Source organism: Typha latifolia, chromosome 1 (assembly GCF_019914945.1).
Source record: "Typha latifolia isolate L0001 chromosome 1, TyphaL0001v2, whole genome shotgun sequence".
NCBI classification, from domain to species: domain Eukaryota; kingdom Viridiplantae; phylum Streptophyta; class Magnoliopsida; order Poales; family Typhaceae; genus Typha; species Typha latifolia.
Window position 1 is genome coordinate 23,583,224 of NC_133086.1, and position 23,069 is coordinate 23,606,292.

The window sequence follows — 23,069 nt, forward strand, 5'->3', positions numbered from 1 at the left end:
AATCTGGACTCGAGCAGATAAGACACAGCTCTAATTGGTTTCCCATCAAGCTAACAGTTTTACAATTTGAAATTTTTGTCGAAATTTGGATAAACTGGCAGGTAGATTGGCAATTGCTATGGTTGCCTGGTTGCTGTCAAATGAGGAGAATTTGGACGAAGTAAAAAAAAAAAAGTTTCTTTGCTAAATTTAATCCACTGGCAAGTTTTTGAAGCAAAGGTAGCAAAATAAGATGGCAGAAAATTGTTAAACCTGACATCTAACAGTAAGATTCAAACAACCATCAGAGAAACACTATTCTCAAGAGTTGGCAGAGAACTAAAAACTAATATGAACTATAAAAGGAAACAAATAAAACTGCATCTTAGCTTAGACACTGTCATCACTGAAGTGCTGAATTTGTACTTGGATAAGGAGTGTTATCTAAGAACCATGGAGGTGGATAACTAGGTTTTTCGCCTTTTTGTACCTCAGCATGTTAAGTCTTTGTCATCCGTTCTGAAATTCTTTGATCTGTTATTGGACACTTCTTTGATCTCCGAGAGATGAGAGATGGTATGTTCATACAGGTAATAGTAACCTAGTGACTGCAAATGCTTTTACTAGAAAACCCACTTTCCCTGTTTCACAAGAGGATCAGAAGGTGCTTTTGTCATGGAAACTTGTTTTGACCATGTCTCCTATGCTTTAAGTCAGTCTTCTTAAATTCTCCTACAAGAAAGAGAAATCAAAAGCAAATCTGATTAGTCTTCCCAGCAAAGTATAGAACGTTAGATTATTAGAACACCATCGAATATTTTGAAGCAATTAACGAGAGTGTATGATTCCCAGATTAGAAAGGTATCAGTGCGCTACCATTTGATTGTTTGTTTGAAAAATAATACAGTACATGATCTTTTTTCTCTCCGAAACTTACATGTTGAGAAGTAACGATGTTAGAAATGCAAGGTCATGAGTATAACACAACAGAGCGTACCTTTTGTTCTCGCTTTATCGAATAGTTTCCTTGAATCGATGAGAATCCACATTTGGATCAGAACATAGCATAGAACATAAAAGTCTGGCATGTTGAATAATTATGTCAATAAGCTGCATAATTGGATAATAGTAACTCATTCGCCTAAAATTATATCACTAGCGACTAGGAGTAGCCAAATGGAGAACACACGATAATGCCTAAGTTCTGAGTTATTATATCAGAGTAACTGACCTGTACCTTTCTGAACATTGATCTGAATATCTCTTGCAGATTTCTAATAGATTCACCAGAGAGGGCCTAATCAAGATGGAATATACTTCAATAGGAAGACAGGAATATTGTTGAACAAATCTTGATAATAAGATTAAACAGTGACTTACAACATCATATACATAACCAGTTTGATCATAAAAATTTCCAATTTTTCCTCATCACTGAGAATTGACATCACATTCTGCAAAAGCTGAAACTTTTCTTTGCATTCCTGTACAAGAATGTAACCAGTCAGTTAAATAAGTGAGAACAATTCAAGCATGATAACAGAACTTTGAAACCATGGACAATAATTTTCAGAATAAGAAAAATCATGGATAGCAGTGCGCCTCATCACCAGGAACTTTATCTGGATGTAAGCAATTGGTAAGCACAAGGCCAACTTGTAGTATTCCTCCTTTATATCCTGCCATGAAGCTGACCTCTTCACACCAAGAATCTACAAGAAATCTAAGTGAATGTGCTTTGCAGAAAACCTTTCCAGAAAGTTCAAATTCTACCATAATCAAAAGGTAATAATAATAAGCACCAAACGCACCCTTGTTCAGATAGAAGCAAAGTAGCAAATTAACTATTGCTTTTCTGGTTAATTAGAACCTTTGCAATAGCATATTACACGGTAAGCATCAAACAATGTATGCTTTCTCTAAAGAAGAAAAAGAATCCAATCCTTATTTGTATCTACCAGTATGGTGAACAGTAAACATCTATACATTGCCATCACCAAAATTAGACAAAAAAGCTATCAACACTATACAAAATGTGAGAAAAGTATCATCTCACACACTGTCAAAAGAAAGCTAACAGCAAACAGAGGATCGAATCCTTTTCAGTAAAAAAAAAAAAAATCAGTTTAGTATCATCTTATATTGGTCAATTTCTTAAAATCATCCTGACCGATTATATTTGATATGGCCAGATATAACATTTGGTCGCTTTTCACTGCATTGATGAACTCTAAAATGTTGTCAAGACCTTCCCATTCCATTGTTCTAGTGCAGCCAATCACCAAACGTACATTATTAACTATAACATCTCAGTTGTTATCAACCAATTCACCCCTAACGGAAGCGGATGTAAGCTTTTTAACCGCTGTAAAAGATTTCAACTCAAACATCTCTCAGAAGGCATAGTTTCTTGTCATTCTAATCCATGATAAAATGGCACATCTACTTGTCAACTCTTTGTCTCCCTTCTGCAAGCTCAGGCACAACGCTTGGCGTCTTGCAATAGAATCACTCGACCATCCACTAAAAATGACCCCTTGATACATGGCATTGAAAAATACACAATTGCCAGAAGAAAAAGAAACGTATCAGAGATCAATTCATTCGAGGAAACGTCGGAGAGATCAAGAAACGATCTGCCAAGCTAACAGAAGGGGAGGATCATGGAGATATATAGAAATCTATTCTCAATCACCTCATACACTCACTTCTTCACATTGTTGGATTCTTTGCTGCGTCCCCTATCTTGAGTTTGGTTCTCGTCCTCTTCCGAAGCGCTAGTTTCACTCTTCCTCCCCATCCCCATAGAGAAGATGCGAGCAGAGGAGGAGATGGATAAAGATAGAGTCATAGAGAGGAGAGGGAGGATTTGGGTTTTGTATTCGAGGATAGAGATCGCAATCTCCCGCCTTCTTTTATATATATACATATATACGCACACATTGGATGAACATATTTATTAGTACACCTTTTATAGCATAGCAAAGAAAACTTCTTTGATTTCATGCAGATAAAACTCAGTGACAGTAATTGGGGTGAAGATTTATTATCTTTATCTGAGACCTCTAAATGAGTTTGGGCTTAATTTGCCGTCTAACCTATATATTAATTAGGCCTTATTTTTGTTTCTATTATCAACAATTTTTTTAATTTTTTATTTTGACAGAAACTATTGTCAAAACATTTAATCAGATTCAATCGTACACGTTCCGCTAATAATGCCCATTAGTAAACTGAGAATATAATTGAGATTTTCTAATACATCTCTTAAAAGTTTATATGTAACCATGAATACAATCTTTAATGACTAAGTAGTCATTTAATGAAGTATTAAAATCCTTGAATTCGATTCTTGTGATGTAACTATGTAAGTGATACTAGTGTCAACAAATCGTCCGAACATAATAAGATCGAAAGTTATAAAGTGGTAAAGAAGTATTTGCCAACAAATTATATTAGTAATTAGTCTGCGCCATGATTCTGAGACGAGAACAAGAAATCCTCTTGTTATTTCATGAATTTGATAACTGCCCCTATTAGTCCATTCTTTTATGGGCAGGAGTGACAAACCATTTCCTCCACTTAAACAGAAGCTAAAGTTATTAAGCTTGCAAAAAAGAAAAAGAAAAAAGAAGACATGTTTGCACACACACACACACACACACACTGATGGTGCCTCAATTTTATTATTTCAGTATATTTAACCTTGAGAACTTTCCATGGTTATCAAAATTTCAAGATCTCATATGTCCTATATACTTGTGATTCATTCTCTATGTTTTCATGTGTTACTTGGGGAAATATATCATTTGTCTAAGATGGGTCAGGCACGAAATATTGAGATGGAAATGTCATAAGGCAGTCTTGCACATAAGATAGTGATAGAGAGCTGTATGAGTTAACTGTCAGACTAATGAATTTTCTACAGTAATCCTCTTGTCATATGATGTGAATCTTGCCATATTTTAATGCTTTCTATATATTGACAAATATATTTGCACCTTACTATTCGTAAATTGTTTAACTAATGATTGGAAGTAACAAGTCTACTTTACATATATTAGCAGCTGCTTTCTCACTTGCATACTTTGCAGAATCAATTTTTTATATCAGGTCTTTCAGGGGATGACACAATAAAGAACCGTGTATTAGACTCACTCTACAGGCGTATAATGAGAGCAGAAAAAGAGAAGAAGTGTTTCAGGGTTATTATAGTCATACCCCTTTTACCTGGGTTTCAGGTAGTATGCTTTATCAGTATTGCATGGTGCACCATGTATCCAGGTAGCTGTTTACTCAATCGTCCTTTACTGCAGGGAGGCATTGATGATGGTGGTGCTGCATCTGTGAGAGCAATAATGCATTGGCAATACCGAACCATCTGTAGAGGGCCAAATTCGATACTACAGAAGCTTTATGAAATAATGGGCCCTAAAGCACATGATTATATCTCCTTCCATGGTCTTCGAACATATGGTAGACTTTATGATGGAGGTCCTTTGGTCACCAATCAGGTGAAGCCCATTTCAGTTTTTTTTTTTCTTTTTCTCTTTTCTGATATACCATGGTATGCCATATTACCATGTCACCATCTTTTGCTAACTGACGGATTATGTCTCCAGATATATGTGCACAGCAAGTTGATGATTGTTGATGATCGTATAGCATTGATTGGTTCAGCTAATATAAATGACAGAAGCTTGCTAGGATCGAGGGACTCTGAGGTATTGTTTCGTTATACAACTCACCTTCTATTTTTTCTCTAAGACAATGACGTCCTCAACAGCACAATAATATGGTAACTACTTAGCATAGAATACTTCAACTATGTGGTCTGCACGTGTTTTCAGACCATTTCTAATTGTTCTACTTGTAAGGAAGTCAAATAAAGATGTTAATCTGTCATTAATCATTGTTTAATTTAGGATTTATTACATATAAATATATTAGGCACAGCCGAAGGCCCAGTCCACTTGTTTGGGCCGCACGAATTAGCAAGAGGCATTCTTACACCGCCCCAAGTATAATTTTATATATGGATCCTTCGCTTTCAGTAACCCCCGGTTCAAGTACCGCTGCCTTCCTCTCCGCTGCACGGCCCCTACTAATATATTCAACTCCTACCTCCATCTCTTGCCCTCTCTCTCGTCTAGTCAGTCGTCTTCGACATTACTTGCTCTCCCAAACCCTAAAACCTTCTCTCTTCCACAATCCCCGATGGTCCGCGCGTACACCCAAGAGCACGTGTACCGCCACCCCTGGGATCGCGTGACCACAGCCGCGTGGCGCAAGTTCACGGATCCGGAGACGGCCACCGTCCTCTCCCACATCGTCGACGTCCACACACTCTCCCGCCGCCTCGAACCCTCCACAGGCCTCCTCCAAACGACCCGATCCATCACCGTCCGCTCACCTCCCCTCCCCTTCCTCCTCCGTCGGATCCTCGGCCAGGACGCCGTCGTCTGCCACTGCGTCGAGTCCTCCAACGTCGACGCCTCGAGACGCCATATGGACATCGTCGCCGTCAACGCCAGCCTACGTGGCATCATCGAGGTGGAGGAGCGGTCGAGTTATCGCCCCCACCCGGAGCGGCCGGAGGAGTGGACCGTGTTCCGACAGGAGACGAGTATTAGATGCAAGCCGCTCTCGGCGCTTGCCGCCGTGGCGGAGAAGGTGGAGCAGCGGTGTGCCGAGAGGTTCTTACAGAATAGCGCAAAGGGGAGGGAGGTCGTCGAGCGGATCTGCGGCTACATCGAGGCCGAGGCCTCAAAGGCCACCGCAAATGTTTCTTGTTAAATGTCATCCTATGGCCTCTCGATCCGAGGTTAGGGTCTCTCTCTCTCTCTCTCTCTCTCTCTCTCTCTCTCTCTCTCTCTCTCTCTCTCTCTCTCTCTCTCTCTCTCTCTCGCTCTTCTTATTCTGTGCGTTGTATTCTGTTTTAATGCCTGATCGTTTGGAATAACTGTGTTGACTATTGATACTCTTGTGAGGCAACGATTTCTTGATCTGCTGTCTGTATGGTCGCTCTGATTTGGATCAGGGCGAACTGATTGGAATTGAAGAATTAGGCATCTAAGATCTTGGATTTGCCATGTTCGATTGCTAGTTATATTCACGATGTTTATGTGAATCAACTTTGCTGCTTACCTTTAGGATCATCATATGGATATCATGATGATTAGTAGGACGAACTGGTCCTCAATAATACTTCACAATTTTGAGCATTCTTTGTTGGGATTAATTTGGAGCGCTTGTTAGGGTTTTACATCTGCGGTATGTTCTACAGTAGTTACAAGAAAATTTTGAAAGAAATATTGAAAGATATAAGGATATGAAATGTGAATAATAACATGCTTTACCTTTTGTGAATAAATTAGTTGAAATGATTATGTTGAAAAATATAACATATAGAAAGATGTTTCCTTCTCAAGATTCTAAGTATCGGATTTCGGATAGCCATTGGTCGTTTGAAAAAACGATATATATCATGCCAGATCAACTATATTGAGCCATCCGCTTTGGCAATCTAAATCGAGATTAACTAAATCTTCAATCCATGTTCCTTGTGCTCATTTCTTCTTTATAGGAGATTTCATTCTGTAATAGCAAGTTATCGCTCTCAGGTTCTCAGTTTTTGCTCAACAAATTGGAGTTCTATTGATTTTCAAATTGATTGTTCTTTTCATGGTGTGTTGCTCACTCTATGGTCTGAACCCCTATGATTTCAAGAACTGTGAATTTATAAACAATGAGTGAAGATTCATTTAGCTCCCTTATGGCTTTTTAGAACAACGCAAGGTATTAAAAGACGTTTTGGTGGCTGTCTTGGCGAGGCGGTCCATGCATAGGCCTTATGCATTCCACCAGTGGATCGGCTACATAGGTAGGTTTTTTTCGGGCCACCGATGTGGATGCGGCCCAAAAAGTGGTGAGGATCGAGTATAGTTGATCGGGTTTAGTTAAGGATTTTGGAAAAAAACATGAAGTTTCATAGTCTTACAAATCCCTGAAGCTTCATGCAGATCCCTAACTATAAATCATGTCTTTTTCGATCAAATGGCAGTGGCAACTCTCTCTTTCTTGTGAATGATGAATGGTGGTGATTGACAACTAGACGACGATCATCAATGGTTTCGCTTGCTCTCTCTCCTCTCTTTCTCCTAGTCTCTCTCTCCTCTTTCTCCTAGTCTCTCTCCTTATCTCTCTTCATCTAATACACCACTACCTAGTATAATTTGTTCGGATTTGGTGGGGTTTGGGAGAGAAAGGAAGAAAAGATATGATGGAAGAAATAGCAGAGATTTGCGTGGAGGCGAGAAATGAATAAGAGACTGGGAGAAGCGCAATATCGTCATAGTAGGCAATCTCATGGTGATGTTTCATTTCACGCAAAGTTCAAAATATTAGAATTGGGATTGGAAATGACCACTGAAAAAATGATAGGTAATTACTTTAAAATTTTATTTTTTTAAAATAGAAAAAATAAAATTTTAGAAATTAATTATAGACAAATATAAATGACTTTCATATAAAATTTTAAAAAAAAGTACTACTCTCTCTGCATCTCTTCCACTCACTCTGTCAAATGAAATAATGAGTTAAATACATTTTACCACCTTTTACATATGCCTAAAATTATTTTGCTCCTTGTAGTTCAAAACGTCTCAAACTATTTCATGTACTTATGATTAAAGTGGGTTTTTTTTTTGTCAAATATTCCTGTCTCACTCTCTACTGTCGTGTAATAGAGTGTGTGAGAGAGAGAGGAAGAGAACAGATGAAAGAAATAGAGGAGAGGATAGAGAAAGAGAAAGGGAGTGGAGGAATCAGATAAAAAGAGTTAAGAAAGAAAAAAAATACATACTCTAGTTTTGTCGGAGGTTGTGATAGCCAGATCTTCGTCAAAGGAGCTCACCAGATGTCGACTGAGGTCGGATCTACGTTGGATGGCTCAGGAGAGAAAGAGAGAAGTTTTCTCTCTCTGATGCTATGTCTTGATTCATGATCATAATCTGCTATTGCCAATTTTGATCATATTGGCTGATATGTCTTGGACTCTTGGTATCGACTGATACTGCAATCCATGATTTTTGTGTCTCTAACATGTCTCTTTGGCTTTGGAGACGCATGTGGATGGAAAAAAATAACTCCACCTTGGAAGGAGTTTGGTAGGGTTTGGATTTTGTAATGGCTCATTACTTTCTAGTCTGATTTTAAAAGACTGTAGTGTGAATCATTTTACTATAATAGTTAAATTTAATCTGAGCAGTGTGAATTAATTTGATTAAGTCTAATAAAATTTACATATAATATATATTAGATTATATAATTATTTATATATTAAAAATACTAAACTGTCTTAGTGCTCGCCTATGCGCTATGTTGTGGGGTGACCGACCGCAATTTGGAATTGTCTTTCAGTATACTAAAATAAAGAACTTAAACAATTGAAACTTACACTGAGATCTAATGTAAAATGCAAATGATATTGCTTGTGCTTGTTATTATTAGCATTTTGTGGAGAACGTTCATTTTCTCCCATCAGTATGGACTATATTTCTCCTCGTCTATGTAACTCTGGGTTTAATATTTTACTGTCTTTGATAGTATTATAGAGATGATCATTAGGCCCGACCCGCCCAAATTCGGCCCGAACCCGCCCGGTTTTAATTGGGCTAAGCCTAGCCCGAGTCCAAGATGGTAGTGGGCAATATGAGCTAAGCCTTCGCTCGCCCAGCCCGAGCTCGAGATAGTAGTGAGCGGCATGGGATAAGCCCGACCCAGAAGTCCGACTCACTATTCTCATCTATAGCTCGACCCTATAATGCATGCATATTTCTATAAATTTTTTAGTCCCACGTTGAATATTTAATAAACTATATATTAATATATTAATATATAAATATGTTCTTATGAAAGATAACTAAAATGTCTTCATATAAGCCTCATTAAACTCGGTCTAATAAAATATAATATTTTTTACATTTAACCAATTATGTTAGATCCATTATACCCAACCCAATCCCAGTCTCTAATGGGCTAGGGAGCGGTATAACGAGCTAGAATATTCTAGCATGGTCCAAAAACCTGCCCAACTCGAGTGATTGGTGGGTCGGACCGTGTACAAATATTTAAGTATAATTGGCTCAGAAAGCTTGGCCCGGCCTGCCTGATGATCATCTCTATAGTATTACTTGAAAGAGATGCTTGTGTGTTACAATTTATCTCGACATCTAGCTTAGTATGATGTTGAAACAAGCTATGCTTTGTGATTTATGAATTTCTTGTTCAGTTTTGTCCTAAAAAGTTTAAACTAATAGTAATAATAGCTGCAAGTATTCGCTAGTTACTCCTTTTGACAAGCAACTTCCATATATCGTTGGTTCATCTACTTTCTCCAATCTTATGATAGTTAATTTACCTGAAAATAAATTCAAGCAGATAGTAGTTTTTTTTTAACCAAAGGCTGTGAAGGGTATGTATTTGTTCTATTTTGATAGAAAGCTGTTGAGTATGCCTTGACAGATGATATGTTGTTCAGTGTTCAGTAGCTCTTGACCCTCATTCCACCTGTTCACCCCTCTTGTCCGGGGTCTCCTTATCTCACTTAGGAGTCTGTCTTTGAGAAAGTGCGACATAATTCCATTTGCCTTATGCTTTACTCCATCCTCTCAACCGGATGCTTCATTAAAGGAAAACTGAATCATTTAATGGCTGTACTTTGATTTCTCCATAAACCACTGTTTATCTTCATCAAGTCCATGTATAGATGATCTTGGAGCAAGTTATCTGTTCTGGCGAAAGCGAGTCAATTGTGATTGTGTAATGTGCATTCTATATTACAAATATTATTAAACAAGCCAATCCCTTAGATGAAAAATGTGAAGTAGCAGACTTACATAAGGTTGGCACAATGATGTTTTGATGGTTTTGGAGAATATTAATGGCTTAATGCTTAGAGAATTGATGGTTCCCTGAATAGGGAGACTTGATCATCATGCTTACTCTCTCACTAAGTTCAGTTCTGAGTTACATGATTTTAATTGTATTGCACAAACTGTTTCTTTCTTTAACTTGAGCAAGAAAGAATGATCGCCTATCGAGCTAGCAAGTTCTGCGAGTGGTCATTTCTTTTCCCCTCTTGAGAAGCAGGTAAATAATAATTGTACATGAGAAATATCGAAGTGATTTTTTGCTTGTGTATGGTTTATGCAAAGTCTAGGTTTTGGGCACTTACTTAAAAGATTGTAGTATTACAATTTACACAGAATGTTGCTCTACTTTGCTTACACAGTATTGTTTATTGCTCACCCATCTTCGACACTAATGGTTAATAGGCGATGTTTCCTAAAACAAAGCTTCTCAGAGAGGATAAAGCTTCTCCCGAGACTTCTAGGTGACGACATGCAAAGGTATTGCCTGCAAATTGAAATATGAAATCACCCATTACTTTTTCGTTAAACTGGCCGCTGGAGGCCAATAAAAACACACACCCTGTTTTGTCAGGTCCTAAATTATTTCTTGCTTAGTGGAATAGTGGGCCTATGTAGAAATACATGATATATCAGTTGCAATAAAACAACCAATTGGGTTGCTATTGTGGTACTACTAATCAGATTACCCAAGTTTGAGTTGGGTTATGGTCATTTCTTACTCCGATCTCCGACTCTTTTCGTACAAAAACAATAGTTTTTTTTTATGAATTGTGTTAACATGTAACATGCTTAGTGTGGAATGGAATAATCTGTCGTTTCGTCAAAAGTTTTGTTAAAATGATTATGTCTCTAGATATATTATATGCGCAGCTCTTCTTTTTGTGGCATGTGTTGTTAAGCTCATACTAGTTGGTCTATAACATGTACAAATGATGCGTTTTGGCTTTTATCACAAAAAGAAAAAGGGTAAGAAACATGTATAATGGCAGGTCATTGCTTATCTTATCTTCTCCTTTAGGAAAAAAAAAAAAGCTTTCTTAGGTGGCATTTGGATATGATATGATTACTAAACTTGGTTTGGTATCCTTATTTTTAAACTTAAGACACAGTTTTACTTTAGAAATAAGGTAAATAATAGAATTATTAATTATTCTAATATTTAGTGGTATATTAGATAAGGAGTAATAATTGTGTTTAATGTGACATAAAGTTGGTATTAAATTAATAGTGAAGAGTAAAATTGTATTAGGAATTAGTGATGTTTTATATCGGCTAATTAAAATATTTTTTAATTAGATTAAAAAAAGTAGGAAGATTTAATAAATTTGTACTTGCAATTATTTTTTATTAATAAAAATGTAAACTATATACATAAAAAATCTATACTATTATATTCTTTCCTGCACTACCTCAATATTCCGGCATTATCTTGGTACTTGCACTAAAGAAAAAGCTTTTCTCGAACCCTGCTCTGCGGGCTAGTTATTGTGGGGTTATTATCTCGGTTGAGTCACTATTAGCTTTGGAGATGAGAGAATTATTTATAAAAAAAATTGACATGTTATTAAGTGTTGTCTTGTCAAGACATTTGATTCCCTTCTGTCTACACAAAATAGCATCTCTTTTCCAGATGTCCAATCCCTTTCAGATACCATAAAAAAAATTGACTATAAAATGAGCTTTTGCCAATAAAAACGCTAATGACAGAGAAGAGTGAATCTCCGTTCTCCCTTCCGACGCCAGAGTTATTTCGTCTCCTACTTAAAACAATAATTTTGTTATTTATTAAATTAAAATAATTGGAGTGTATGAAGTGAGAGGAGAGTGAAGTAGAAACTATTATACCAGTATAAATTTAAGTGATTATTTAGTTATTATACTAATATAAGAAGACTTATTTTAGAAAATGTTAACTCTTATTTCAGGAGCAAACGGAGGCAAAACATTCAGAACAACGATTTTTATCAGCTGTAGCAACGACAGTCTCTCCACGAGAACTAGAACAGGAAGAAAAAAAAATGGGTATGGCCCAAGAAAGAGACTTCGCGAGAACCAGGAATTGAATTTTAAAATAAAAAAGTATGGCTAAGGTGGCTTAAATCAGTCTCGGAAACTGTAGTTGTAGTGGTGTTATGATCACACTTGATGTGATATAAAAACTAATAATTTTTAAAAATATTTTTATCACATAATTAAAGTACTCAATGAATAAAGAGATGAAACAGAAGTATGAGTTTAAATAACTTATTTTAAAATAAATTATACAAAATCATTTTAGTGCTTATTAAACTGATTTAAAGTTACGATTAAACCATATCCAAGCCGGGCCTTACGGAACCGTGTAGGTGTGCCTTCACCTTCAATTTTTCACCTTTGAATGTCTAATCACTTTTGGAAACCGAAGATGGAGAGTGCAAACGTTCTGACAGCTGTGGATGCAGCACGACATGATTGATACAATTAAAGATTCAATTACATCTACACTCCCAAGTCCGAACTATACCAGGTTTACATATCTACCTATCTATCTTATTGCTGGCCATAGCATCATAAGTGGCATTCATATCGGATTGAGAAATAAGAAAAATGCCCTTTATATTATTTTGGCCCAACAGGAAAAGACATTAATTTCGTGGAGACCCGTGCCTACCTCCCCGTCGTTGCTGCTCCTCCTCTCCCTCTCCTCTGTCTTCCGGTGTGAGGCATGGAAGTACACAAGCGCTCTCCAGCATTCCTAGCCGTCCCGACTACCCAGATTGCATGCTTGGGAAGCCCAACTCGCTCGTGTTTGTTGGGATGCAATGGCGACCAAGCGATGGCAGTGCATGGTGTGAGGGGTTCTCGATAAAGTGTTTCATAAGAGTGAGGGATTGTATAAGGATTTTAAGATTAAGGGGGGTGGTCAGGACTTAGGAAGCGATGAGTGCGCGGGCGCTGTGGGTATGGACAGAGTTCATGTTAAGACAAATCCTTGGATGCAATTTTAAAAATTATAATTTTAATTCAACGAAATAGCCGTTTTTTATATTTGGTACCGATTTTAAAACCAAGTTATATAACAAAAAGAGTATATTAGTTTATAATATACCCTTGGATGCAATATTAGTTTATAATATACCCTTGGATGCAATTAGTTTATAATATAAGACAAATCCTTGGATGCAATTTCTAATTTTTTTATTATACCCTTGAAGATCTTAACCATTAAATCTTCATCAAACTGATTGATAAATAATTAGTTTTACCAAAGAAACGCTCTGCACATTTTTTTTCTTCTATTAAGATTTATTCCTTAAATATAATTATACTTTAATTATAGGGGATATCATTTAATATTAAATAATTAAAAAGATAAAATATAATTACATTTTCATTAAGTTAATTATAAAAAACATAAATATCCTTATTTTGATATATATATATATATATTACTCTCAGTTAATAATATATATATATATATGATTTTTACTTGATAAAATATTAAGATAATATAATTGTCAAAAAATAATGTGCAAGATTATATATCTAAAAAAAATTAACTACTGAACTTTCATTCGTATTATACCCTTAAAGATCTTAACTGTTAGATATTCATTAAACTGAGAATTAACACTTTCTACTGTATCCTCTCCTATTGCTTCCTTCACCGATTAATTATTAGTCTGATCTTTTTATTTAAAAACTTTATTTAATTGTGCACTCTATTTTTATTTTTATTTTTTGAATTTTTTACTTTGCTAAAGGTATTAATTATTTATTATATCTCTAATGTCATTATTTTACTAACAGTCACGAACTACGGGTAAGGTTGGTGGGGTGTGATATATTAAACAATACGACTGTCTAGAAATAATGTAATGATGAATAGTATTTTCTAGAAGGTACAACTTTTCGCTGGTAACGTTCTGATAAAGATACTGCCGCGTTGTCCAAACCGTGACGTCCTACGTACCGTGGAAGCGCCTCTTCGCTTTATACATGCAGTAATAATCTTATTATAAACTACCGATATATTTATTCAATAAATTAACAACGAAAGTAAAGCTGGATCATCTACTTCTTGTGCAATATGACATAGCATAAACTAACCAATATATATATACACACACACTCACACAAAGGAAGAGAGAGAGATAGAGAGAGTCTACGTGGCTGGCACTAATTGGTTGGAAGAGGCATGTGGTGTTTTAATAGGAGGAAGAGGAACGGGCGAACGGCAAAGAGATGGCACGGGGGGGGGGGAATGCCCAGTGCCAGCTGGGACGCGGACCGCGACGATTCCACGCAGGTGACACGCAGACGTATGACCCCACGTCAGCTCGGAGGGCGACACGCTCTCATCGCTCCCGTGAGAGGATAAGTGATCGCATCTCGGGTCAGACTAGGCGGCTAATATGCAAAGGGCAGCTCCGGTATATGCAAAATTACGATATTACCCCCCCTCGCTTGATGGCGTTTGCCGAATATAATAATACCAGCGATTGGATTCGGATAAGAGTTTGCGCATACTTAAAATGCGATGGCTAGTGAAAATACTAATAAATCACTCAGAAGGCTGCCAAGTATCCAACTCGTAGTAAATTGGTGCACTCTATGCTTCAGCCGATCTGCTCTTGTTGGTGGGGCCTGACCTAGTGCACGCGGAATCAAACGCGAGTAAAGTGTACCAGCCGTAGTCGGCAGTCACGAGTGGGTCCAAACTAAGATATCATAGTCGGCGTAATAAAGTGGGTCCCTCGTCTTTGGTCGGCGTCTGATCTGATAATATTCGTCAAAATACATATCATCTCGTGAATAGTAAGCAGTAAGGAAAAGAAGAGAGAGAGAAAAAAAAAAGAAAAAAAAAAGTTAGGGGTCCATTCTAACGTGCTCCATACTCCTAAATGTTTTCCGATCCCCAAGTGACAAAAGTTAAATTATAAGAAATTTATCTTGTATAATTATTATTAATTATTAACTACTATATATATATATATAAATATATGAAATGATCTTAATATCTTTTGAAAATTTTTTTGGTTAAAGTTAAAAAAAAATAATAATTAAAATTTAAAGTGAAATAAGATATATTTCAGTATGAAATATGGGGATTGAATATGAGAAGATATAAAAGTAGTTTATTAAATGTTTTGTAATATATATTTTATTTACAAAAAAATGTAAATAGGTAAGAGCCTCAAAGTGATGGCTTACTATTGAAGCAATGTCCATCCCGTAAATCGTAAAAATTCTCCAAGCCCATTTGGGGAATTAAATTCCAACCAATGTCGCCATTACGCGTTCCGTGGCTGCCAAATTTTCTCAATCACCGCGACCGACTCCTCCCTCTCCTCTCTTCTCTCTCGCATCTTTTAAAAGGCCTCCTCCATTCCCCTTCCCCTTTGCTCTCCACGAGACTCCTCTTTCCCCCAATTACCTCCGAAACCCAATCCTACACCTAAATTAGCAACAGAATTCGATTCGAGATGGCTCAGCGAGACAAGAAGGAGGAGACGGAGCTCCAACTCTCCGAAACCCTAACCCTCTGCGTCAACAACTGCGGCTTCTACGGCAACCCCGCCACTAATAACATGTGTCAGAGTTGCTTCCAGTCCTCTGCTGCGGCGGCGTCTTCGCTATCCTCCTCCTCCTCCTCCTCCTCCTCCTCCTCCTCCCCTCTTTCCTTCTGTCAGAAGACGAGATCCACCCCGGATCGGCCGCCGGTTGCCGCGGCAAAGGAAGCAGTGACGTCGGCCGCGGAGGCGCCGGCGCCGCCGAGCCGGGTGAATCGGTGCTACAGCTGCCGGAAGAGGGTGGGGTTGACCGGGTTCCGGTGCCGGTGCGGGGAGCTGTTCTGCGGGGAGCACCGGTACTCCGACCGACACGTGTGCAGCTTCGACTACAAGGCGGCGGCGAGGGAGGCGATCACGCGGGAGAATCCCGTCGTGCGGGCCGCCAAGATTGTTAGGATGTGATTTGATCTTCTACGGAAGTTTTTTTTTTTTTTAAAACGAAAAAGAAAAAAAAGGGAAGTAGTTTTAATTTTATTCTCCTTTTCCTTTTTTTATTTCCCTACTCGGTGTTGTTGTTGTGGAATGTCGATGGGTGTGAATGTGATATTTATAAAATTTCACTCATGTTTAAATAGCTTCGGATATTTCGAATCTTTAATCCATCTTAAGTGTGTTTTCCAAACCAAGCACCTAAATAGGAAATTTCCTTCTAAATATTCTTAACAGTATAGGTGACATTTGTTCCACGTGGACACGCCTAGAAGAATCTGACTTTGAAACAAAACACAATTAAAAGAAAAATCTCATACTAATTAAATAGAGATTTATTAGACTTTGTCTATTATGCAAGTTTTATGCTTTTTTTTTTTCTTTTTTTGAAGAGAACGTCCATGTGGCACTATTACAGGTGAACTGAATTTAAATAGAAAGGTAGACAAGTTTAGTTTGGTAGTCATCTGTCTACGTACGAAGATTGGGCTGGCTGCACACCTACTTTGATAAAGAACCAGTAAGTATATATATTTTTTTCCGTTCATCTTCATATAGACTTATCGCCGACAAGGCGACACTGCCACGTTTAACATTGAGTAGTACCACGTGTGCGGACTGGTTTTGAGCGTAAGTGGTTGTTGGATCAAATCATGGTAATATTAGGGGTGGCTACTTTTGGGTCTCAGGTTTAGAATTGGAAGTGAAACCTTTTTAGCCAATCATTCCTATTTGACAATTCTGGCTCCATCTCTAGGCTATGAGCAGTGGTTACTGATTTGATATTTACTAGATGTGCGATTGGATGAGCTAACGAGAGCATTGATTGCGTAAAGCATGCCCATTTTTGTGTTCCAACGGAAAGCCCGTAGGAGTTTCATTTAATTCGAAGACAATCTGATAAATAAAAGAGAGAAAGAGAGAGAGAGAGAGAGAGAGAGAGTAGGATAAGGACCCTTTTTTTTTATAACAAAAGTCTCTTATTTAAGTATAATAGTGAATAACATTATTATAATAATAAATATTAAGTCGTGGACACAAACAAAAGACGACACGAAGCACAGCCTTGAAAGATTCACTGGAATAGAATGTCTACGGCTTCATCACATTGTGACGACATACAACCTTACAAAAATAGAAATAGAAAATAAGACGCTCCATAAGCATCCACCTCTACTAGAGAACTAGAGGAGAGAGGAAGATCGACACCATACCCCCGGGCTAGAGATTCGACGATATGCCGGCTTAGAACCAAAAAAAGAAGGCAATAAAAAAGCCCAGCTCCCCACGCCATGGCCCAATGCCAACTTGCCACCCGTATGTAACATATGCCAACAAGCGCAACAGGACAAGTGGGAGGTCGGTGAGCTTCCACCCCCAACCCCCAATCCCGACCCTCACTCTCACACCCCCACTGTCCAAATCCACTTTTACAAGGATACGAGAGTCAAGCAAGACGAGACAACAAGATAGGAAGGAGAGAGGAGGGGAGCGGGAGCGAGACGACAATGGCAATGGCAATGGCAATGGCAATGGCAATGGCTAGGGAGGACCCTCAAAAAGTAGGGAGAGGGCCAAAACAATAGGAAAGCTATGTGCCAAGGCTAGCTAGAGTAAAAAAATTGTGTCATACCCATAAGTCTTATAGTTTTCTTATGTTATCTTCTAATGCAAGGAGAGTTATTATATATGTATAATTGATGCGTTGATATTCATTTAATAGTAGCCCCAAATTAATCGGCACAATCAGCCTACAGTAAATCCTCACTACAGATCTTTCACTTGTGGCTAGCTGGGGTTGATATTTTCAGTTCATATTGGGCTCGACTTATATATAATGTTTATTGGCGAGTAGCATAATAAGTCTTTTACCATCTCCTCTAGGGTTGAAACTGAAGATTATAACGTTTATGATTGTAATGCGTATAGTTATTGAACCGGAAAGAAAGTCTTCAGTGGAGAACAACCTTCGGATAGGGTTAGAAAATGTGGTTTGATACATCTATTTGCAACTACGGGTCAAAATGGGCTCCACTTATGGGCGAAAATTGGCACTTATGGGCCAATAATTTGACCGGTCAGGCTTAACAAGCAGGCCGGGCTTAAGCCCAATATCGCTGAAGCTCCCACAGCAAGAAAATCTTCCTTAAACATGTTTACGTGGCAGTTCATGATTGGCTGGAGGTAACCAGTCATTCGTTGCAGCCTGCAAAATATTTCTCTTCTCAACCTTCTCACCAAAATAAAATAAAATAAAATCTTTTATCAATGCTAAGCTTGTAATCCATGAGAAGACTTGGTTGCTATTTGCTAAATGCCTTCACCAAGCTACATTCTCGAAATTAATATTTATGTTCTCTGACCAAAAGCACAACAGGAAGCTCCTAATCATTCTATGCATATATCTTTTGATCTACATGTTTCCTTTTATATTATCAAAGAAGAATATTGAAATCCCTTTCTATCGTCAATTGAATCATGATGGCCGACCGAGTCTCCCTCACTTTGCTTTGAAGCACCTCATTCTTCCCAACCTTTGAGCACACCTAGGAACTGAAGGCAACTTGGAACCCACTTGAGAATTGAACCCCAATTTACGAATCCCCCATGACCAAACAAACCCCTCCGTTTCTTTTTTTTTTTTGTAACCCAATCCAGCTTAAATTTTTAAGCCCTTTTGATGTTACCATGAAATATTCATATCTCATATCTTATACTTCCATACGTGATTAAACCTCAAAAGCTCACATATATGACTTAGCAGTTTAAAACCTCAAGAGCTCACATAATGCACCAAGACACTGCAGCTTGAGAAAGACAGGAACTAGTGGCAAGAGAGAGAAGTAAAGAATGATAAACTAAACTACTAATAGAATTAAATAAATATTACTATAAAATAAGAGAAGATCGCTCAATTCAAGCCAGAAATCGTGGGAATAATTAAAAACCACTCACAAAGGTGGTAAATGAAAGTGACACCTTGTGTGTTAAATAGTAGTTTAACAATCAATGTAAGCAAAGTCAAGCTCTTTATGTCGAAAGAAAAAGGAGTTACACCTGCCATCTCCCAATTCTTTTAGTATTAGATTAATGTAAAGAACGGCTTTTAATCCCTTTTTGCACCACTAATATTTAACTAGATTGAGCATCAAAGGGATAGATTATGATACCCTTCACGTTGTACTAGTTGGCATACGTATATTTTTAGGCCCAATTTGATAGCTTGATTCAACGGTTCTCTCATGTAAGCCAATTTACAATGGAAAGGTAAATATATTATTTATAATATTGCTGAAGACCGTGATTTCTAATTATATTGTCTATCGTAAGGAGGGTGGTTGGTATAAAATAGACCACCTTTGATGCATTATTCAAAGAAAAATGATGCAATGGGTGATAACATGATAAGCATAACTTTGGCTAATTAATGTTTAAGACAGCATTCTAGTATTCCTCTGATACTTAATAGTAAAAAAGAATGGTTTCGTCAAAGGATATAATCTTATATAATAGTAACGAGGGTAAATTTCAAATTACCTCACTTCGTCTCTATAGTTTATACTACTGTAAACTTGTTAAAATTTTCATCCAAATTTAACTAGAACGTACGAATTGCTATACTACCAATTTGATATTAATAAACCCATTGTTAGAGTAAATGTGAGTTTTTTACTTGTATTTTTAAAATGATTGAATTTTTTAATATTTTATGAGCATATATTTAATGAGGGTATATTATGATAAGATTGAAAGTGTATTCTATATATCAAATTGAAAGAAAATGATAAGATGAGTAAAACTATTAACTTTTTCTATTAAATTTGAATAACTTTTTTTAATTTATTAATCTAAATAGAAGGTTTGAAAAATGATACAAATAAAATTTACCCCAGTAAAAATAAATATGCTTAGGCTTGGTGGCCCACAGTATAATAGTACCATAAGTTTGATAATTAGTACAATGATTTGTACCATCCCAATCATATTCCATCCCCATCCCCATCCCACCAAATTATATTTTTCTCCCCCCACACGTGTTCATCCTACCTTTTTCTCTAGAGCGCCACGCTCTCCACCATTTCCGTATAACTAATCCTCTAAAATTATCTGCTATTGTTATACTATATCAGTTAGACTTTTAAAACTTATTAACTGCTCTAACAACTTAAAGCCGTAATAGGGAACGGTGAGGTTTATTCTGTTAGATTTTAACAGCTAAGAATAAGAGAGGGGAAAGGAGGACAAAAAAGAAAAAGGGAATTAGAGCTGTTTGTCACCTGGGGAGATCCTAATTTTCCAAGGAGGTAAAAGGTAATCTAAACCTTCCTTCCTTGGATTGGATCACAGGGTTTAAACCGAGATCCTAAATACTAATTATCAAGAAGTTAAACTTGCTGTTATGATAAACTTTACCGCCTTCCATCTTAATTAAGTAGGAGACAATCCCCCAAATAGGTAAATAAATAATCCAACAAAGAAACAACTTGGCAGACTCCTACTCGTATATATCCCCCACCCCCACCCCCACCCCCACCCCCACCTCTCTATCTCTCCCCCTCTTCAAACAAGCAAAACTTTTATAATTTCTCGAGAGCAAGAGACGTCCTCCATTGCTATTTTAAAGAGAAATTTGTATAAGCAGAAGAAGGTAAAAGCATAAGAATAGAAGGAGAGAGAATGGAACTGGAACTGGAACTGGACCTGGACAAGCTCCGGGCGGTCCGGGTCCTTGGCCGCGGCGCTATGGGTGTTGTCTTCCTCGCGACGGATGGCTCCTTCCGCTTCGCCCTCAAGGTGTTCGACAAACGTTCCCAGACGGCAAAGCCTGAGGCCGATCGCCGTGCGCGGTGGGAGATCTCTCTCCTGTCTCGCCTCTCCCACCCCTTCCTCCCCTCTCTCCTCGCCTCCGTCGAGACCCCCGACCTCCTCGCCTGCGCTCTCCCGTTCTGCCCCGGCGGCGACCTCAACGCCCTCCGCTACTCCCTCCCCGATCGCGTCTTCTCCACCTCCTCCATCCTCTTCTACATCTCCGAGATCGTCTCTGCCCTCGCTCACCTCCACTCCCTCTCCATCGTCTACCGCGATCTGAAACCCGAGAACGTTCTCCTCCGTGCCGACGGCCACGTCACCCTCACCGACTTCGACCTCTCCCGCCGGCTCTCCCACAAATCCCCTTCCTCCTCTTCCCCTCCCCGTCACCACCACCACCGTCGCAATCTCACCCGTATCTTCTTCGGACCATCCTCTTCTCTTTCCTCTTCTCATAACGCTGTGCACGTGCTCAAGAAGGCGAAGTCGGCACGTGTCAGCCCATCCGCCACGTGCGAGAAGTCACACTCGTTCGTCGGCACGGAGGAGTACGTGTCGCCCGAGGTCGTGCGGGGGGAGGGGCACGAGTTCGCCGTCGATTGGTGGGCCCTCGGGATCCTCGCCTACGAGATGGCCTACGGGAGAACGCCGTTCCGCGGACGGAATCGGAAGGAGACGTTCCGTAACGTGGTGACGAGGCAGCCCGAGTTTAACGGCGGGCAGCGATCCGATCTCACCGATCTAATAGGGAAGCTGCTCGCGAAGGACCCGTCGAGGAGGCTAGGATACGCCGGCGGCGCAGAGGAGGTGAAGGCGCACGCCTTCTTTAACGGGGTGAGGTGGGATCTGCTCACCGAGATCGCCAGGCCGCCGTTTCTACCAGCTGTGGACGACCTTGAACTCGAGGACGGGGTGATGGCACCGGGCGGTGAGTGGTTCGACATCGGAGAATACTTTAAGTTGCTCCACCAGCCGCGGCAGCCGTTGCCACCTGGGCCGCCGTTAGCGTCCTCCGTCCAGTTGCTGCCGGAATTCTGACGTGGCCCACCATTGGAGAGATTGTTTTTAAATTTTCTTTTTCTTTTTCTAATTTTATAGCTAGAAGAAGGCTAGCCCGTTTTAGGTTGTAAATATTCGGGGACTGTGAGAGTGCTAGGAAGAGACGAGGGGATGACTTTGTAAATAGGAATAGATTAGGGGCTCGTTCGTAAACTTCCTTACAGGGGGAGGGGGACTGACTGACTGCTCGGATGCAACGTTCGTTCCCAAAGCTTTACGGAATATGAACAAAAGAGGATCTTTTGTGCAAAATTATTTCTTGGTTGTTTAATAACATAAAGCTAGTGCTAGATGAGAGAGCACCTACTTGGACAAACGGTTTTATGATGTTGCCTCTCTATATCTCTTATACTAGTGTTTAATAATCCACTAATTTTAGTTGCCCATCATGATCATCACATCTATGGATTGCTTTAGCATAGTTTATTATATTCATGATAATATCATCCTATCCCTATGAAAAAACAATGTTTGATAAATAGAGGACAAGAGGCTTGCTTTCCGCGCAATTTAACCTCATCCCAATCTCAGTGGTTAGTTTGGTAGAGCTTAAAACTCGATTAGAATCTTCTTCTTTTTTCTTTTCTCTCCTCACATAAGCCTCAGAGAAACAAATGGATGCCAACCAAACAGCCTGATCTACTTCGTACAAGCAAACAGACTCGAGATGGCATTCAACTACTCGTTGTCCGGTGGATCGGCATCAAACGATGCATCCCCTTGTCACTATCGACGTCTTGCTTGGGACCTTCTCTGTTTCTTGAAGCAGGGGCACCTCCACATGGCATGAGTTGAGTGAATTACGTTTGATTAAATAAATTAAAGACCCAACTAGCTAGTGTTGTTCATTGTTAACTTCTTAACCCAACACAGCAGAGCAACACACCAATTGGCAATCCATTTGAAGAGTTCCTATTCGTAGCATGTGAGCTTCAACAGCGACGGTTCAGAGAAGCTACTCCTTAACATCAACAGATTAGCTTCTGTGAAATTAATGTGACTGGTGTCCTTCATGCTTACCGGTACATATGGTCATTAAATATAATTGCAAGTGGATCTCAATATAGGCCTCATAGTACTTCCAGCTGGGTTGATAGGAATCGACCAATTTTGAAGATAATAAATATCTTCTGACATCTTGATCCAACTTAAGACAACTCATACTTAGAGCTAGATTATAATTTATTTTCCTACAATAAAATCTCAGTCCTCCAGCAGTATTTTTTGTGCTCACTTGGTTGATTTGAAGTGAACTTACCTACATCTAACTAAAAATTTATCTGACAGTGAGTTTAACTTATTTTTT

The 23,069-nt window shown here is 38.7% G+C and overlaps 4 protein-coding genes and 1 long non-coding RNA gene across 5 annotated transcripts; 4 read left to right on the forward strand and 1 right to left on the reverse strand.

The window, feature by feature from the left end:
- Positions 1-990: 990 nt before the first annotated feature.
- Positions 991-2,779, reverse strand: LOC140800069 (chaperone protein dnaJ 6-like). Its single transcript, XM_073154751.1, has 5 exons — positions 2,696-2,779; positions 1,590-1,691; positions 1,377-1,463; positions 1,211-1,276; positions 991-1,089 (listed from the first exon to the last, which is right to left on the reverse strand). The coding sequence occupies exons 1-5, from the start codon at positions 2,777-2,779 to the stop codon at positions 991-993; spliced, it is 438 nt and encodes a 145-aa protein (XP_073010852.1).
- Positions 2,780-3,939: 1,160 nt separating this feature from the next.
- LOC140800854 (uncharacterized) lies at positions 3,940-4,761 on the forward strand. The gene is made up of 3 exons (XR_012111321.1): positions 3,940-4,220; positions 4,296-4,493; positions 4,602-4,761. It is a non-coding gene; the product is annotated as an uncharacterized lncRNA (long non-coding RNA).
- A 286-nt stretch (positions 4,762-5,047) lies between these two features.
- On the forward strand, positions 5,048-10,740 carry LOC140789898 (uncharacterized). Its single transcript, XM_073139798.1, has 2 exons — positions 5,048-5,803; positions 10,317-10,740. Exon 1 carries the CDS (start codon positions 5,197-5,199, stop codon positions 5,773-5,775), a length of 579 nt encoding a protein of 192 aa, XP_072995899.1. The 5' UTR covers positions 5,048-5,196; the 3' UTR covers positions 5,776-5,803; positions 10,317-10,740.
- Positions 10,741-15,083: 4,343 nt separating this feature from the next.
- Positions 15,084-16,040, forward strand: LOC140792913 (zinc finger A20 and AN1 domain-containing stress-associated protein 11-like). The gene has a single exon (XM_073144149.1). The coding sequence runs from the start codon at positions 15,380-15,382 to the stop codon at positions 15,866-15,868; it is 489 nt and encodes a 162-aa protein (XP_073000250.1). The 5' UTR covers positions 15,084-15,379; the 3' UTR covers positions 15,869-16,040.
- Positions 16,041-20,433: 4,393 nt separating this feature from the next.
- Positions 20,434-22,079, forward strand: LOC140792904 (serine/threonine-protein kinase UCN-like). The gene has a single exon (XM_073144136.1). The coding sequence runs from the start codon at positions 20,573-20,575 to the stop codon at positions 21,740-21,742; it is 1,170 nt and encodes a 389-aa protein (XP_073000237.1). The 5' UTR covers positions 20,434-20,572; the 3' UTR covers positions 21,743-22,079.
- Positions 22,080-23,069: the final 990 nt, after the last annotated feature.

What these genes read in the sequence shown, in the direction of transcription:
- LOC140800069 (XM_073154751.1), bottom strand. Translation starts at nt 2,779, where the DNA reads ATGGGGAGGAAGAGTGAAACTAGCGCTTCGGAAGAGGACGAGAACCAA. An exon ending in GCAGCAAAGAATCCAACAAT is followed by an intron (nt 1,692 to 2,695) that starts GTGAAGAAGTGA and finishes GATTTCTTGTAG; the next exon opens with ATTCTTGGTGTGAAGAGGTC. An exon ending in ACATCCAGATAAAGTTCCTG is followed by an intron (nt 1,464 to 1,589) that starts GTGATGAGGCGC and finishes ATTCTTGTACAG; the next exon opens with GAATGCAAAGAAAAGTTTCA.
- LOC140789898 (XM_073139798.1), top strand. Translation starts at nt 5,197, where the DNA reads ATGGTCCGCGCGTACACCCAAGAGCACGTGTACCGCCACCCCTGGGAT.
- LOC140792904 (XM_073144136.1), top strand. Translation starts at nt 20,573, where the DNA reads ATGGAACTGGAACTGGAACTGGACCTGGACAAGCTCCGGGCGGTCCGG.
- LOC140792913 (XM_073144149.1), top strand. Translation starts at nt 15,380, where the DNA reads ATGGCTCAGCGAGACAAGAAGGAGGAGACGGAGCTCCAACTCTCCGAA.